Source organism: Capricornis sumatraensis, chromosome 4 (assembly GCF_032405125.1).
Source record: "Capricornis sumatraensis isolate serow.1 chromosome 4, serow.2, whole genome shotgun sequence".
Taxonomy (NCBI): domain Eukaryota; kingdom Metazoa; phylum Chordata; class Mammalia; order Artiodactyla; family Bovidae; genus Capricornis; species Capricornis sumatraensis.
The window spans coordinates 7853062-7869029 of NC_091072.1; the positions used below are offsets into that span (position 1 = coordinate 7853062).

The 15968-nt window shown below is 40.0% G+C and overlaps 1 protein-coding gene across 1 annotated transcript in view; it reads right to left on the reverse strand.

Annotated features, from left to right (window-relative positions):
* Positions 1-8363: 8363 nt before the first annotated feature.
* HOOK3 (hook microtubule tethering protein 3) overlaps positions 8364-15968 on the reverse strand; it is an 80053-nt gene continuing 72448 nt past the window's right edge. The window contains exons 18-22 of the mRNA XM_068971016.1: positions 15156-15238; positions 14043-14143; positions 12766-12870; positions 11974-12045; positions 8364-8816 (exon numbers count right to left, since the gene is read on the reverse strand). Of these exons, the coding sequence (XP_068827117.1) occupies positions 8676-8816; positions 11974-12045; positions 12766-12870; positions 14043-14143; positions 15156-15238 (502 nt within the window). The 3' untranslated portion in view covers positions 8364-8675. The remainder of the gene's footprint in view (positions 8817-11973; positions 12046-12765; positions 12871-14042; positions 14144-15155; positions 15239-15968) is intronic.

Genomic DNA, 15968 nt, shown 5'->3' on the forward strand with positions numbered 1-15968 from the left:
TTATTAAACTATTAGATATGTTTGAATTTTACCATTCGTTACACAACCAAAAATTGGGTGCTATAAATGGTGGGGCAAATTTCAAACCACAAAATTGCAAAACAAGATTAAACCTGGAAATTATTCTTCTGAGCACAAAGCATTATGAATTACATATAATCTGTAAACAGCAAAGTTAGTGACAGCAATGGCATATTAGTGCATCTGAATTTTAATAACTATTAAAAAAGCAAAAGACTACTATTAAAAAAAATTAAAAGGCCCCAAATCATTGATTGGCATTTGTGTACAGTCACTTCCTGTATTTATACTAGCATGTTCTTTCTTATTTCAAGCATCTTGAAAATTTCCCTTAACTAAGAATATGAGTCTCTGCAGAATATAGAGTTAAATTCTGCCACCAAAAAATAATAAACTCAAATCATGCTATTTACTCATCGGTACTTGAATAAGAATTTCTTTACAGTTGTTTGTAATTTGACACTACTGGATCAAGTCTGCAGCTTGATTAAAAAGACTGAAAAGGCAAAGGAAAGTATCTGACTTCCTGACAGTACAGTTTTCACTAAATACCAAGCTGACTCCAAAGAGTTACAATTAGTCTCTTCCATTCATTAAAAAAATTCAAAGATGCATTTGTATAGATCTGTTTAGTCATGCTAAGTGCTTTAGTAATAAGCCAAGGCAATTAATAAACCTTAAAAAAATGTTTCATTAACTAAGTCGCTGGAATAAAATCTGCTTCATAGTCAACTTGATTCGTAATCTAAGTAGTTAAGAGCAAGAAACTAGGAAGAAAATCAAAGAAACTATTTAGATCTTGATATGCCTTTAAGGTGACAGATGATCAAACGTGATTTTGGGGGCAGAAATGAAAAACTGTTGGCAAATCTCCTTAGATCTACATAGATGTAAAAGAAACAGAACAGAGATTTAAAAGTAACAGAATAGAGGACTATGATGTCTATCGACTTTTACTTGTAAATAAATAAGCATTCATCAGTTTCTGCTGGGTAAGTGTTAGAAACTATCATCAATTTTAAGAGACTACTTAAAAAAGGGAAGAACCTGAAGATACTAAGTTATGATTTATGGAGTTATTTAATTATACCACTTAAAAAGTAAAGTGCTAAGAATCTGTTTAAAAATATATATTGAAAACTCGTTTCAAAGAATGGGGTTTTGATTTTTCAAGGTCTTTAAAAAGGGCTGGTATTAATTTTTATTAAAAAAAAATACCTTTCTTTAATGATGCCAGAAGAATCTATAAGGGTATCATAAGTTAACCGAACGTATTTCATCCTTATGCTCGCTTTGGGCACCAAATGTCAAAAGCGCCTTTTTCAATGACAGACGCGTTCTGGATCTGTGCTGCCTGGTATGGTAACTGCTTTCCACGGGTGGCTTCTGATGAAACATGGCTGGGGGACTGGGGAACTGGATTCTTAATTTTACTTGAATTTAAATCAGCACATGTGGCTGTGAATTGGCTAGTGGACTGGACAATGCAGGTCTAGTGTCTGCTCTTAACTAGATTATCAAGAAGCCAAAGGATGCTCAAGACATTTAGAAGGTGATTTATCCGTTCAACGTTCTGTCCCCATGTGTGAGAATGACCGTGTGTTTAATTATTTTACTCTGGGAGGATAAAAAGTGGCTCTCCTCTCACAAGTTAAGAGTCTAGCCTTCTCTACTTGTGCTTCTGTCTTCCAGGTGACCTGCCTACGCCAAGTACATCAGCAGAACAGAGGGTAACATGGAAGAAAGCACTGCAGAAACTGTTCACACTCTAAAAGCCCTCCTCTCATCTAAACATCAGACAAAACTCTTACGAGCATGTTCTTAACGAGCACATCTTCCTGTTCTTTGGCAGTAATCACTGTGTTAATGTTTATGTAACAACAAATATTTCAGTATGTTTTGACTATGATTTGAATACAAATATATTCAAGTACAAATGAAAAGAGTCCTGACTCCCCAAAACATCTCTCAACAGAAAAAGCGGAAAACTTTGCCATATTTGAACTTAAGAAAATGGCCAAGTTCATAAGGCATATGTTATAGTGAAACTAAGACCACTTTTGTAGCATCCTGCCAAGGTTGGTACCTGCTTTTTCCCATCACCTCACTCCCAGCGTTTTCCAGATTCTTGGACATCACAGCTCCTGGAGTCTGGCTTTCTTTCTCCTGTGTCTGAGTACATGCAATGATGAAGAAGCTATGAAAGTGGAGGAGAGTTTGCCAGTCTGTATTTTAGGAGACAGGTAAATGAAAGGTGAGAGCATCTTCTGATTAACCAGAAGACTGTTCATTTTTTATTAATGCAAATCCAGGAAACAAGGAGTTTAAAGTGTGTCTGTATATGAGAGACCTTGGCTTTGTAAGTATTAACTTCATGAGTCTTATTAACATGACATATAAAGTATAATTAATGACTCGCAGCCACAACCCAGCTTCAGATAGAGTTCTAGACTCAGAACTTCAAATCAGACTTTAAACATTTCAGGAAGAGAGCACAGCCCATTTATTTGGGCTGTCTTGTACGGCTTCCTTAGTGAGTCTTCCAAAATAAGGAAAAGAACCCTGGTGGAAAAGATGTACATGGAAAATGCCACAGAAAGGTAGAAGGAAAATACTTATCTAATGTTAGTAAGTAAAGTGCTGTGACTCTTGCAGTAAAGTATAAATAATACACAAGTGAGTAGAAGTAGTAAATAATATTAAGACATTCAACTCTAATAGTGACATATATAAAATAAACACACTATATATATATTCTACATATATAGAATGTATATACAGTAATCACTGTCCACAGGCTGACAAATTACACCAAGAATAAACACGAGTCCCTTTTATAAGGTTTACAGTATCAAGGCTAATCTAATTATTTTCCTTTGTCAGTTCAGAGATCTCTAAAGCAATGATGACTGCGCAGAAGTCTCCCACATCCATTAAAGCCTCAGCATGCTTTGGTGAATTTCTTTTTCTCACTCTGAGCTTGAAACTTACTTATCCTTTTAAGCTCTGAGTTGATATAATTTAGGGTATTTGATAGCCCCATCGTCCTTACATTCCGAGGCTACCTACACACCTTCTCTGATGATTTCATCTTCAGACCCTGAACACCTAGTTCAGAGCCAGGCAGTCTGGTTACCAGGTATACAAAGGCTCTCCTTGAATACACACACGCAGGAAGTCTACTCTTGCCTTCATTTTAAACAAGATTTTCTGCGGGGCCACTATGTGTAATTAAGGCAGACATAAAACTGAGTGTATGGTTTGTAAACCGCACACAGCAGCAGAGCCAGGTTACTGCTCGGGAGCTGGTAGTGAGTTTCAGCCACCGGAGATGTCTCATCTCATTACACCATCCTATCTTCACAGTCTTAAAAGATCTATCTTAGATTGAGTAATGGGCTACCAGTTTCAAGATGAAAACTGATGCTTTCCTCTCCACTCACAAACATGTACAGTTAATCTATGCCCAGTGAGTGCCCACTGAAAGGAAGGACAATTAGAAAATAAATTATTTTTGTCTACTTTTTTATTTTTAACAGAATGACCATGTAATAAAGTCAGAAGATTTTATGTAAACTCTTACTTTAGTATTACTATTAAGACTAAGTGTAGGGTGAATGGTGTCAGCACTTCCATCTGCCTGGATATTTGTTTATAATTAGGTCTTTTCTTCTTCCAATAATCGATCTACTCTCTAGGAATGGATCTGCCTTGGCAGCCTTAGATTCCTTTCTCAGAGTTCTATGCTGTCTTACATGTAGCATTCAAATGTATCTCAAAGGATATTACTGGAAAATGTTAGAAGGCAGAGAAGTACACAAGAGAGGCGTAATCGCTGAAACAGAATTCTTGGGAGACACTGACAGGCCGCAACTGCCACTCATATGCTTGCCATAATTAGGTTCGGGTCTCTTGTTTCTCAAGCAATGTCCCTTCTCTATCATTTTAGGTTCAGTGTGAAGAATCCAAGTATATTTCAGGATAACATTAAATACAAATTTTAAAGCTTTTATATTTATAAATACATGGGAACTGGGTTGATAAAAGGCTGTTTTAAAACAAATTATTGGTACATATTTCTCAAGAACATAATCAGTGTCTGAAAAGAGATGGCGGTCATCACACCTGCCCTGTCCTTTACTTTATGAAAAAAGGGAGAAAAATTTTGACCCTTCCATGATTTAGGGGAATGGGGAGGGGGAGCTATGTCAGTAGCAAATTATTTTATGTTTTTTAGGCTTCTGAGAAATAAACATTATTTATTGCACAACTGAAGAACAATAAAATTACCGTGCTTAAATTGGTCACTAAAACATTTTCAAAGTTTTCAACAGAATGATCATACACCAATTATTATTTAAATATGCTTTATAGAAAGTAAAAAACTGGATGACAGAGAACAGCCTCCCTCATATAAAAAGCATCATGATACAAAATATTCGAATCATTATAGTTACAAAGAATAAGCTCTGAAACTGCTTTCTCAACGTAGTGAGACTGGGCTGTACATCTACTAAGATGAGCTGCCATTCTGACAGCTGGAACTAGAGGAACAGAGATGATCATTACAAAAAGGGGAAAAAAATGGAAAAAGCACGCTAAAATAATTTTCAAAGATTCTGAGATCCCCTCTTAATTTTGTTCCTACCCTGTGGGGTACCACACAGACATCACTGCTGAGAAATGCACTTCATAGTTCCATAGCCATTTCTAGGCAGAGTCACTTTGTAATTTGAGGATAAAAAGTCAAAACGTGTGCCCACAGCTTAATGAACAGATAACAAAACTCATGTTGCTATTTTGCTCTCAGCAAAAAAAGGAAAACACCAAGCACTGTCCTCTCCCTTTAGGGTCACAGAAGTTCTTATCTAGGTGGCTCTAAACTAACGAGGTTTACACTATCTGGGTTATGAGTGCTTTGTCAGATAAACCTCACGTGTTCCAACTGGGGAAAAGTTCTAATACTCCCGGAGTCTGAGATCTGGACCACTGGAGATTCAATGCAGGAAGTTAGGATACGTTCAAAAATTTAGAGTTTTGCTTCTAGACAATTCTTATATTGGGATAAAGATTTTCAAACTTTTAACAGGGTGTTATCTTTAAAAGATGAATGCTTGTCGGAGAGCAAGAGTCCAAAAAAATATCTTCTATCATTAGATGTGAATAAATAAAACTGCAACTGAGGAGGAAGTGTGAGTAAAAGAATTCATAAATAAAAATGTCCCTCTCCTTCAACCTAAACCCTGCTTCCCTTCACATCGCTTACTGCTGGTTACTGCTGGTTACTGCTGGTCTGTCCCTAACAGCACAGAGTCACATGTCTTCCTGCCGCCTGCTGATGGAATGTGGGCAGATGCTTCTGAGTGGAAACATTTAGCTTAAATTTGTGCAGTTGAGCTGTTACTATACAGACAAAGAGCTTAAGACCTCAACAAAACAACAGCTGAGAATATCATCCTTATTATAATGAATCATCTCACTAGCCAGTTTTATCAAACAGAAATAATCCAATCCTGATTAGTGTTTAGAAAAAGGAGCCTTGGGACTACCCTGGTGGGCCAGTGGTTAAGACTCTCCTGCTCCCAACGCAGAGGACACGGGTTTGATCCCTGGTCGGGAAACTAAGATCCCACATGCCACGTGGTGTGGCCAAAAAAAAAAAAAAAAGAAAAAAGAAAACGGAGCCTTTATTTTGAGACTTCTTTTTTTCTTGGTTATTAGGTAATCAGACAAATACTAAAAAGATATGATGGAGTTTGTATGAGTTCTTGTAAGATATGTACAACTCTATTTTTTATTCTCTTTTAAAGATGTGGTAAATTGTAATATTTGCTGGATTTTCTCCCCCATTACAAACTTGTTAAATACACACTGCAGAATATAAAACTTAAGCTTTTGTGGTCTTTAATTATTAACTTTGTATTTTCTCACCCTGGTTAGAAGGAAAACAGAAAATAGTGTTTTCACTTAGAAGAATTCAGACCTGGTGTGACGCCTCACCCCACCCTTAATGCAGTAACTCTGTGCTGACTCTGTGGTGCGTCAGGACCGGCTCCACTGCCCCAGAGAGTGCAGGCTTCAGGGAGCCCCCGCACATGGGCATCCGTCCAGCACGGCCCAGCCCAGCTCCCGTCTACCTAAGGCACCCAGTGTCTTGCAACCTGCAGAGAGACCGAGCGTTGGCACAGACCTCCTGGAGATTAACAATCATCATTGAGGAAAGAGCAATTCATAAAACCCTGCCCAAAAGCTGGGCCAAGGAAATAGGGTTCTTACTGGGACAGTGCAGTTTACTCCTGCTTTTCAAAAAACATCACAGAATGTTCAGAAATAAAATTTCTGCTATGGAATGAAAGCAATATGTTAAAACTTCAGGATACTGTAAAGGTGAGTGAAGGTCATGAATGTAAACACCAAAATAATGGGATGCTGAAGAAAAATGGGATGAAAATTCCCTTCCAGGAGCTTGGCTCTTTCCCATGTAGAGAAACAAATCTGGGTAAGCGGGTGGGTAGGAGGCCAGGACGGGGCTAGCAAACAGAGAATTAAAATGACAACTTCTTATCTCATGGGATAGAATCCACGTAAGAAACAGCTCAGGGACTCTGGTTTTAGTCTATCTTATTCTGCAGGTGTATTTACCAGTTTTTTTTTTTACCAAGGTTAGTGTTCATGCCTTATTTTAAAACAGTTGGATCCGTTCTCTAATTTGTAAAATGAGGGGATGGGAAGTGGTGGGGTGGGTGAGGCTGAACCATCTTAGATTTTAATCTTTTATTGTCAAAACAGTCTATGGGCTTGGGTCTGCCCAGCCTCCGGAAGCCCCAAGATGCACCTACTCACATGGTTCTGACCTTCACTGCCAAGTCCTCCCGCTTTTCTTCTTACCAGGTGCAGGCAGTCACAATGAGCTCAGACTTCTGTACTTAATGTAAAAAATTAGCTCAACGCATGGAGTCATTCCTGCACACTTTCTAATGACTTTCTTTAGGTACAGTTTCCGAGGACAAATGAAAACACCTAAAATAATTTTAGGTCCATTTTCTTAAAAAAAGGAAATAAGGATTTAAAATCAGACATCCAAATATAGTTTCTGAAAATTCTTAACTACATTTAGCTTGACTTAAAGTTACTCATTTATATTTAATATACAAAACTAAATGAAACCTGAACTTCCAAACAGCAAGTACAAGAAATACAATCTTCTTAATAGGTAACCTATCTAAAACCAAAACCAAACAAATGATCAACCTAATTTCAGTAAATTTTTGCTTTTAAAAAATGGGCTGTGGTGCAAAAGAAAGGCTGGAGGGGAATATATTTAATATAATTTGGGGCCAAATATTTAAGCCAATATGGAAAGCGAGCCAGAGACATTTCATGTTCAAATGAATGATATTTTGCATTTTTATATAGCACCTTATACAGTCAAAGTGCTGCACAATCTCTGTTACTTGACAGCCATTCATCAATGTAAATAAACAGTTTATAATCTGTCAACAAATGTAAGCACTTTGGGGCAACCAAATACCCGAGAGAGAATCTGCTCAGCAGCAAATTCTTAGACTCGTCCACAGAATTAAGAAAGAGACCTGTCATAAACGTCACACACAGGAAGTCACTTACTGATCTTAATGACTGATATTAAGATGTTAAGTATTAGGAATTAGTAAGAAACAGACGGGTCTATATTAAGGAATAAGTAAGACAAATGAGGTGCAAGTCAGCAAGGAAATTACCCCGAAGGTAAGGCTACCTGTGACTCGTAAGTATATAAAAAATAAATCATTTAGACGTGGAAGGTGGTTGAAATTCAGTGTTACCCCCATTGCTAGAATCTGATCCTCAGTTACTGTGGTATTCCAAAACAAGAAAAAAAAAAAAGAATGTACTGCCTAATTTTTTTTCTTCTGTAACTTCTCCCAGAATAGCCTAAACAACACATTCACTTCTGCCAGCAAACAATATAGCAGGAAATAATGAAATTCTATTTATGTTTTAAAAATAGTTTCCAAATCTTCAGACAAATTTAATTTCCTATAAAACAATGTGAAAACTCGTTTTTTCCCTCTAAATAATTCTCTCAGGTGCCTTGGGTGAGAGCTGATTAGCACCTCTGCCGATGTATTTATGTCTTTGCAAAAACTGCACTTGCCAACCATTTTATATAGTAAATATGTAAGTTATTTGAAGTGCATTTGGAAAACAATTGAAAACACAGATTAATACATCATAAAAAGATTAATTCCCTTTAAACAAAGACATTCTTAGAAAGCATGGTAACACAGAGGCACGATAAAGAATATAAATTGTATATCAATTATTGGCAGAAAATCTAATTCATTACAAAGCCTACAACGTTGGGGAAAGGACATTTTCGTACAAAGAAAAGCACTACACTAATACACAACACGTTTAATTGGGCATTTAAAAAGGTTTTGGCACATTAAAAGGAACTAACAAGACTACAAAATAAAGGACTGAGAAACTAAAGCATCATAGATACAGAAGAGAAAGTCCTCAAATGAGACACGACTAAACGGTAACATAAAATAGAGACGAAATACAAGGGGGCTGAATTTCCTAAAACGCCGTGACATGTAACAGAAGTGTGTGTTGAACGCGGGTGTTTTTATCCCAGCGGCGGGACTCGTCTACCTTGCGGTGGCCGGCTGGACGTGGCCTGGGTAAGACCTCCGCGTGCTGGTGGCCTGCCTCTGCCTCGCCAGGAACGACTGCCCCGACCCTGTGCTAGCAAGCCTGTCTTCAGCCGCCTTTTTGTGCAGAGTCATCCCCTACATCACAGGGAAAAGAAATCATCAGAAAACAGGGGAACACACTTTCACAGGGGAAAACGACCATGCAGAATTTGTTACGTGGGGTCAAAAGGCACGATTTAATCTGCAATTCTGTTCATTACAGATTAAGGTCTTAGACACATTTTAGTTCCAACAATTAGGTACAAATCTTCCTGTGGAGAAATGAAGGCTGAATTTTCTGAATTTACAAATAATCCAGATGGTAGATAATAAGAGATGGATCTTTGGAATTACATCACCCACACGAAATCATACACCCTTCCCTTTCAGATCAGATGTATAAAGTGATTTTCCAAGGGAGAAAAAGGGCAGTTGATTGGTAGCAGCTGATTCAGGTGGGGGAACGGAAATCACAGGGTTCAGGGAGAACCGAAGACCACATAGCACTTGTCCTTTGTGAAGGCGGAGAGTCACACCAGGTGCAATACATACCACTGCGCTGCTTTTCTTCCCAGGCAGACTTGCATTCTCAAGTTAAGGGAAGCTCTTGACGGCCCCCGACAGAGGGCCCACTGAGCGCAGGGGGCTTTCCTGAGGATTGGAGAGGAGCCCACCCGCCGGGCCCAGGACCTCCGAACAGGAGGAAGGCAGGCTGCGGCCCTCTCTAAACTGGGAGGAGGCAACAGTGAGCACTCTGAGCAGATGGGGATAGACGGCCTCGGTGCTCATTGAATGAGCTGGAGAGAACCCTGGCCAGAGAAGCGGGAGGAGCCGAGGGCGGCCGGCTCCTCTCGCCAGTGACTGCAGACAAGACGATGGGAGCAAGCGGACGCTGGCGACAAGGAGATGGAAGGACCAGGGCCAGAAGGAGAGGCAGAGAGACGCCCAGAGGAGCTGGGCAACCAGCACAGAAGACGAGATACACCTCCCATCACCAGTCAGCTCTACAGAAACAGGGGTCAGGGCTCAGCGTTTTAGGTAGGCCCAAGGACACAACATCCTCCATTTTCCCAATGAGAAAATCCAGGATGTGCTTTCCACTCAGTTTGAAACTAAACCATTTAAGGATCTGAAGAAAATGGACAAATATCTATTGGTAATATTTAACCTATTGATTTGCCTAATATATTAATAACTATATTTTATTTAAAATATACCTTTAAAAAAAAACCTCATAATCAAAACAACTTATACAACTTCTTGACACAATGTTTAAGATCTCAGGATCCATCACAAGACCATTCTCTGAGATACTTAATACCTTTCACCAGGTACTGAGCTACTCATCACCTTCATTTCCATTTCAGTTGTCTGAGATACAGAACTTTCTGAATGTATTTATGAAGTTTTTGTTGTTGTTGTTGCTTTAATCACTTAGTTACATCGACTCTTTGTGACTCCATGGACTGTAGCCCACCAGGCTCCTCTGTCCATGGAATTCTCTAGGCAAGAATACTAGAGTGGGCTGCCATTTCCTTCTCCAGGGGATCTTCCCGGCCCAGGGATTGAATCCTCGTCTCCTGCACTGGCAGGTGGATTCTTTACCACTAAGCCACCAGGGGAGCGCTATGAAGCTTTCCCAGCTATCTTATCTGAACGTAACTTGTGAGATCCTACTGGGAGATATCCCTTCATTCTCTGTGGAGTTGAAAACTATCAATAGGATTCTTCTTTAATACCATATCACGGAGTAAATCAGTTTGGTTCCATAATATGCGAAGTCATAAAAATCAATCAGCTACATGAAATTACTAGTAAGGACTGAGGAACTGAGGTCCAAGGCTGCTGCTAACTAACCCTGACGGAGGACAGAGAGGAAATAGCTCGGGTGGAGTCAGGACCAGTTCCCAGAGACCTCCCTTAAATATAGTTTTTTCTTATTTTTTTTACATTTTATTTTCAATTAATCTATATTAACAGTAGTGGTACCATAAACCCAGTAAGATTCCCTCTTTTCTTTTTTAAAATTGGGATAAAATCTTAAATATGTAGCTTTAACCAAGGCAAATAAATATAAATGTGGACAGGGCATAAAATTGTGTGAATTTCTGACAAAAGCTCAAATCACACTATTAGCAGACCTGGGACACTAACCTTTAAGACACAGTACCAACTGCAACTGTAAAATGGTATAATTCACAATTATAATTGTAAAATGGTATTGTGTTATGAACCCAACTACAGGGTCAAATGGATATGGGGGAAAGGAATCTGTCTCAGGCAACTAAACTCACATCTTAAAAAGGCAAAAGTAGTCGTGTTGGGAAGAAGAACAAGAAAAAGAAGGGCTGCCCTGGTTGGCTCGGTCGTAAAGAATCCGCCTGTCAATGCAGGAGACATGGGCTCGATCCCTGGTCCGGGGAGATCCCACATGCTGCGGGGCAACTCAGCCCGTGTGCCACAACTGCTGAGTCTGTGCTCTAGAGACTGGGAACGGCAACTGCTGAGCCCACGGGCCCTAGAGTCGGTGCTCCCAACAAGAGAAGCCACGGCAGTAATAAGCCTGCACACCCCAACTACAGAGAGCCCCTCACCCCCCGCACTGCAGCCAGAGAAGAGCCCACACCGCAACAAAGACCCAACGCAGCCCGAAAGGAAATAATAAAGTTACTAAAAAGAAGACGAAAAGGTCTAGGGAAAAAAATATTGAAGAAATTTGTTAAAATCCATAGCTCTTCGTATCTGGAAAAATCTTACTGAAAGTCAAAATGCTGGTGAGCATTTATTTTCCCCTGCCATACGTACATTTTTTTTGTGTTGGAAAATTCAATTTCAAAGCCTGCATTTGTTCAGGGTCCCACACTGAACATTTACCAAACCCTGTGAGACAATTAAACTATCTTTGTTATAAGAACCAGTCCTGCAAAGCCAGTGAAACAGTCCCACAAAAAAAACCTAGTCCATCTGTGTTTAGATATGACTGAAGTCACTATGCCCAAGGACAAATGGTTCTGAGAGAGAGAAACTTTTCCATCCTTCAGGACAGTGCCCACAGCGTTCTAACCCCGTTTATGGGGGGGTTCTCGTATCTGCTGTCCAGCCCTAAGATCAGCGTTAGGGTTTTGTTAGTGTGTTAGGATGGCAATTACTTTTCAGATTCATTCGGAAGGAGGACTTCTACACTAATGGGAGTATAACAAATAATACATATTCACTGAACTTTGCAAAGTGCTTTGATGTGTTATTTTCTTACCATGTTGTACCAGGCACTGACAATGTATTTCTCTTCCATCTCTCTTTGACTCTTTGTTTTCTCATATTCTTTCTAAAAAGCAAGCACACATAAGCATGTAAACATGAAAAACATTCAACATTAGTAAAAACCTAGTTCATGCCCATCTAAATTCATGGGCACAGCTGTGGAGCTGGCCCTCTATATCCACAGGGTCCACATCCACAGAGTCAACCCACTCCAGGCCCAAAACAGTAAACACACGGCTTCCCAGGTGGCTCAGTAGTAAAGAACCCTCTTGCTAAGGCAAGAGACACAGGTTCCATCCCTTGGTCGGGAAGCTCCCCTGGAGAAGGAAACGGCAACCCACTCCAGTGTTCTTGCCTGAGAGATTCCATGGACAGAGGAGCCTGGGGGGCTACAATCCATGAGGTCAGGGGCCACAAAGAGTTGGACACAACTTAGCGACTAAACAATGACAAAAGAAACAAAAAGGCATATATTCCAAAATAGAAAAAAAACACAAAAAAATCCATAGCATTTACACTGCATTAGGTATTACATTGCAGGCAGATTCGTTACTGCCTGAGCAACCAGGGAAGACCTTGCATAACTAATCTGGAGATGGTTTAGAGCACATGGATGATGTGCAGAGACTGTCTGCAAATAACCACATTCACTACTGTCTACAAGGGACTTACGCATCCACAGACTTTGGTAACTGTGCCTTACAGATGTGGAGACTGTACACAGCAAGGCTTCTAGAATCAAAAATAAAAAAATCAAGTGTGTTATCATATTATAATAAACTACCTCCAATGAATGGAACTGCCGGTCCCGCTCCTGGAGCTGATTTTTAAGAGCTTGTATTTCTGGTGCTGCTCCTTGATTTTGTTTAGGATCTAAAGTACGGATAACCTGCAAAAAGGAATAAAAGAAAAAAATTTAAGTCTCAAATCTACAGTGTGTAACATCTACGGCAGCAGTTATTAAAAAAAAAAAGATAAACGTTATGAGAGTCCAAAACTATCTCATGAGGATACATTAAAATTTGAATGTATGAAATGATGTTCTGTTGTTACAGCTTTTAATTATAGAAAAATTTAAAATTAAGTGAAAGAGTCCATTACAAGAAGTAATTCTGGCTTAAAATTCATCAACCACAGTACAGTAGACGCGACTGATGGCAGTCTTCCCCTTTCTGGTCCTCTGACTTGATTCAGGGGCCTCTGCCTCTGACCAGGTGTGAGCAGGGAGCGGGGCTCGAGGTCCACATGCCGGTCACTGTGATCGTCTCCTCTGCCAGAGGCTGGGGTTTGTACTTGGGTGGGGGCACAAGTCTAGCTGGGACACCTGTGCGCTTCCGGGAAGGGTCTTTTTGGCCCAACAGTTTTACTATCAAAACCAGTCAAGCCTGCAGAGAAATGATCAAGTCTACAGAACACTGGAAAGAGCAGAACAGTGAAACCGCATTTCCTTTAACACAGACGTCTTAGGCTCCCCCTCCACTCTAGTGGCTATTTCTACTTTTCATAACATGGATTTTCGTCCCCAAATCTGGATTTATCTGATGACTTTCTAAAGGTAATCTATTTAACTGGTTCCAGTAACCTCATTCTCCCTGGGAACTGCCAGCTAGGCCTAGAAGCCAGTTCAGATTCAGGCTGACCATAGCTGAGGCTCTTCGGGAGGCAGAGGTTGGTCCTCCTAGGGCGTGCAGCTCATCTTTTTGGTTTGGCCGCACAGTGCGGCATGTGGGATCTTAGTTCCCTGACCAGGGAAGGAACCCACGCACCCCGGCCTTGGAAGTGTGGAGTCCTAACGGCTGGACCACCAGGGGGGTTGCTCACGCAGCTAACGTGAACTATTAGGCGAGGTGAGGACTGTCCCTCCTCTCCTACATGGAAAGGTGCTTTCCTCTTGATAATCGGAAGTAGCCCGGGGCTGGGGCACGTTTCGGTCACTGCCTCCTGCTTGGGAGCTTTAGGTCCAGTCTCCTCGTGGTCTGAGAGGTCATGGTTCAGGCGTGTATCACGAGACGTCACTGAACCACGATCGGAAAGCAGTGAGACCCACCGACTCACACTTACACTTTTGGCTTTCTCCAGGTACTTCTTGTACCGTTCTTCCATTTGCTTCATCTCCTCCTCTTTCTTCCGTAAAGCTTCTTGTAATTCTTCAATTTTTAAGGCTATTGATGAGATAGTAGACCATAACAACTTTAAAAATACTTCAACTGACAAAACAGTAAATAGTTTAACAGCTTTGAGAGAGTGTTTGGTCTATTCTTATTTGTAATTTTATTTTTAAAAATTCACAATTTTTTTTTTAACAGAAAGCTTTTCTTAGAAATAAAAACTACACTATGGAAGTACACAAATTATAAAAAGCATTCATTGAAGGCTAAAGGGATAACAAAATGTGGTCTATGTATACAAATAGTTGAATATTATTCAGCTTCAATCCTGATACACGCTACAGCATGGAGGCATTATACCAAGTGAAAATGAAAGCCATTATGTGAAGTGAAATAAGCCAGAAAAAAAAGGACAAATACTGTATGATTCCACTTATACGAGTTGTATACAAGAGCCAAGTGCAAGGGACTGAAAGCAGAATGGAGGAGACCAGGGGCTGGGAAGAGAGGAGGCGTGGAGTGGGTGTTTAATTAGTAGAGAGTTTCAGTTTAGGCAGATGAACAAGTTTGAGAGATAGACAGTGGCTGTATGACATTGAAAATGCACTTATATGTCACTTAACTGTATACTTAAAAATGGTTAAAATGGTCATTTTTATGTTATGTATATTTCACAACATGAAAAAAGTAATAGTCTGTATTGCTCCCACCTCCACACAAAAGAACTGATAAAGTCAAGTTACCCACATGTGCAAATATCGACAAAAGTAAAAAAAGTCTGGCTGACATACTGCAACTGCACTACGAAGATGATTTCATAAAATACACATTAGCATTCATAGTTAAGGGAAAATCACAGTGGAATTAGAAATCTAAGCACTAATGTATAGATGACCATACACACACACACACTCTTTCTGTGCTTTCTGTGAACAGGGCACATTCCTTAATTGCTAGAAAATATAATAGGGCCTATTTCCAAAAAAACAAAATTTTACATAAACTTATTATTACGAGGGTAATGCATGGCGAACCAACTGAAAACTGATAATCAGGAAAAACTCACAGCTGTTGTTAAATCTTGGCTCAAGATCTTCGATGATGGCCCTCTTCTTCTGCAGCTCGTTGTTGGCTTCGTGCAGCTTCTCTCTGTAACAAAATATGTAACTCTCACCTACTACTGTACTTTCTTCACTTGAAAGATGTAAGTTCTTTATTCTTAGGGTACAGTAGCATATAGCACACAAATGCTATGAAACAGAGATGCAAAGACTTAACCAACATAAGCATATTCATATTTTCTAAACAACTAAAACATAGAGACAAAAATCCCAGAGTGTGAGATAGCAGCCATCCTTTCAGATAAACCTTCAGCCCGGGGGGCCCAGTTCAGCCCGTGGCCCCTTTCTGTGTAGAAAGCCATTAGGACACAGAGCCTTGGTTTACATACTGTCTACAGTTGCTCTCAAATCAGAACTCAGTGGTTGTGACACAGACTATGGTTTGTAAAACCTAAAGCCACTGCTTTCTGTTCCTTATAGAAAACGTTTCTGATTTCTGATCCTGAGGGTCGCAGAGTCTGAGACTGTATATACTACTGTCAAGACTGTTGTTTTTCCCCTTGCAGCTTGTGCTGATTTGTCATGGGAGCCACGGGGAACTAAATACAGGCTTCCCCTTCACTAATAAGGTGTTTTTGATGAAGACTTTCACCATGTAAATGACTGAATACAGAACCACGGTCAGACAGTAGTTTTATGAAACAACAGGTATTCTATTTTCTGCAACAAAGGGGTGGGAAATGACAAAAGGACAGACTTCAGCATAAAATTCTCCCTGCAGGTAACCTCCCAGTGGCTGGGAGGCAACAGGTGCTGTT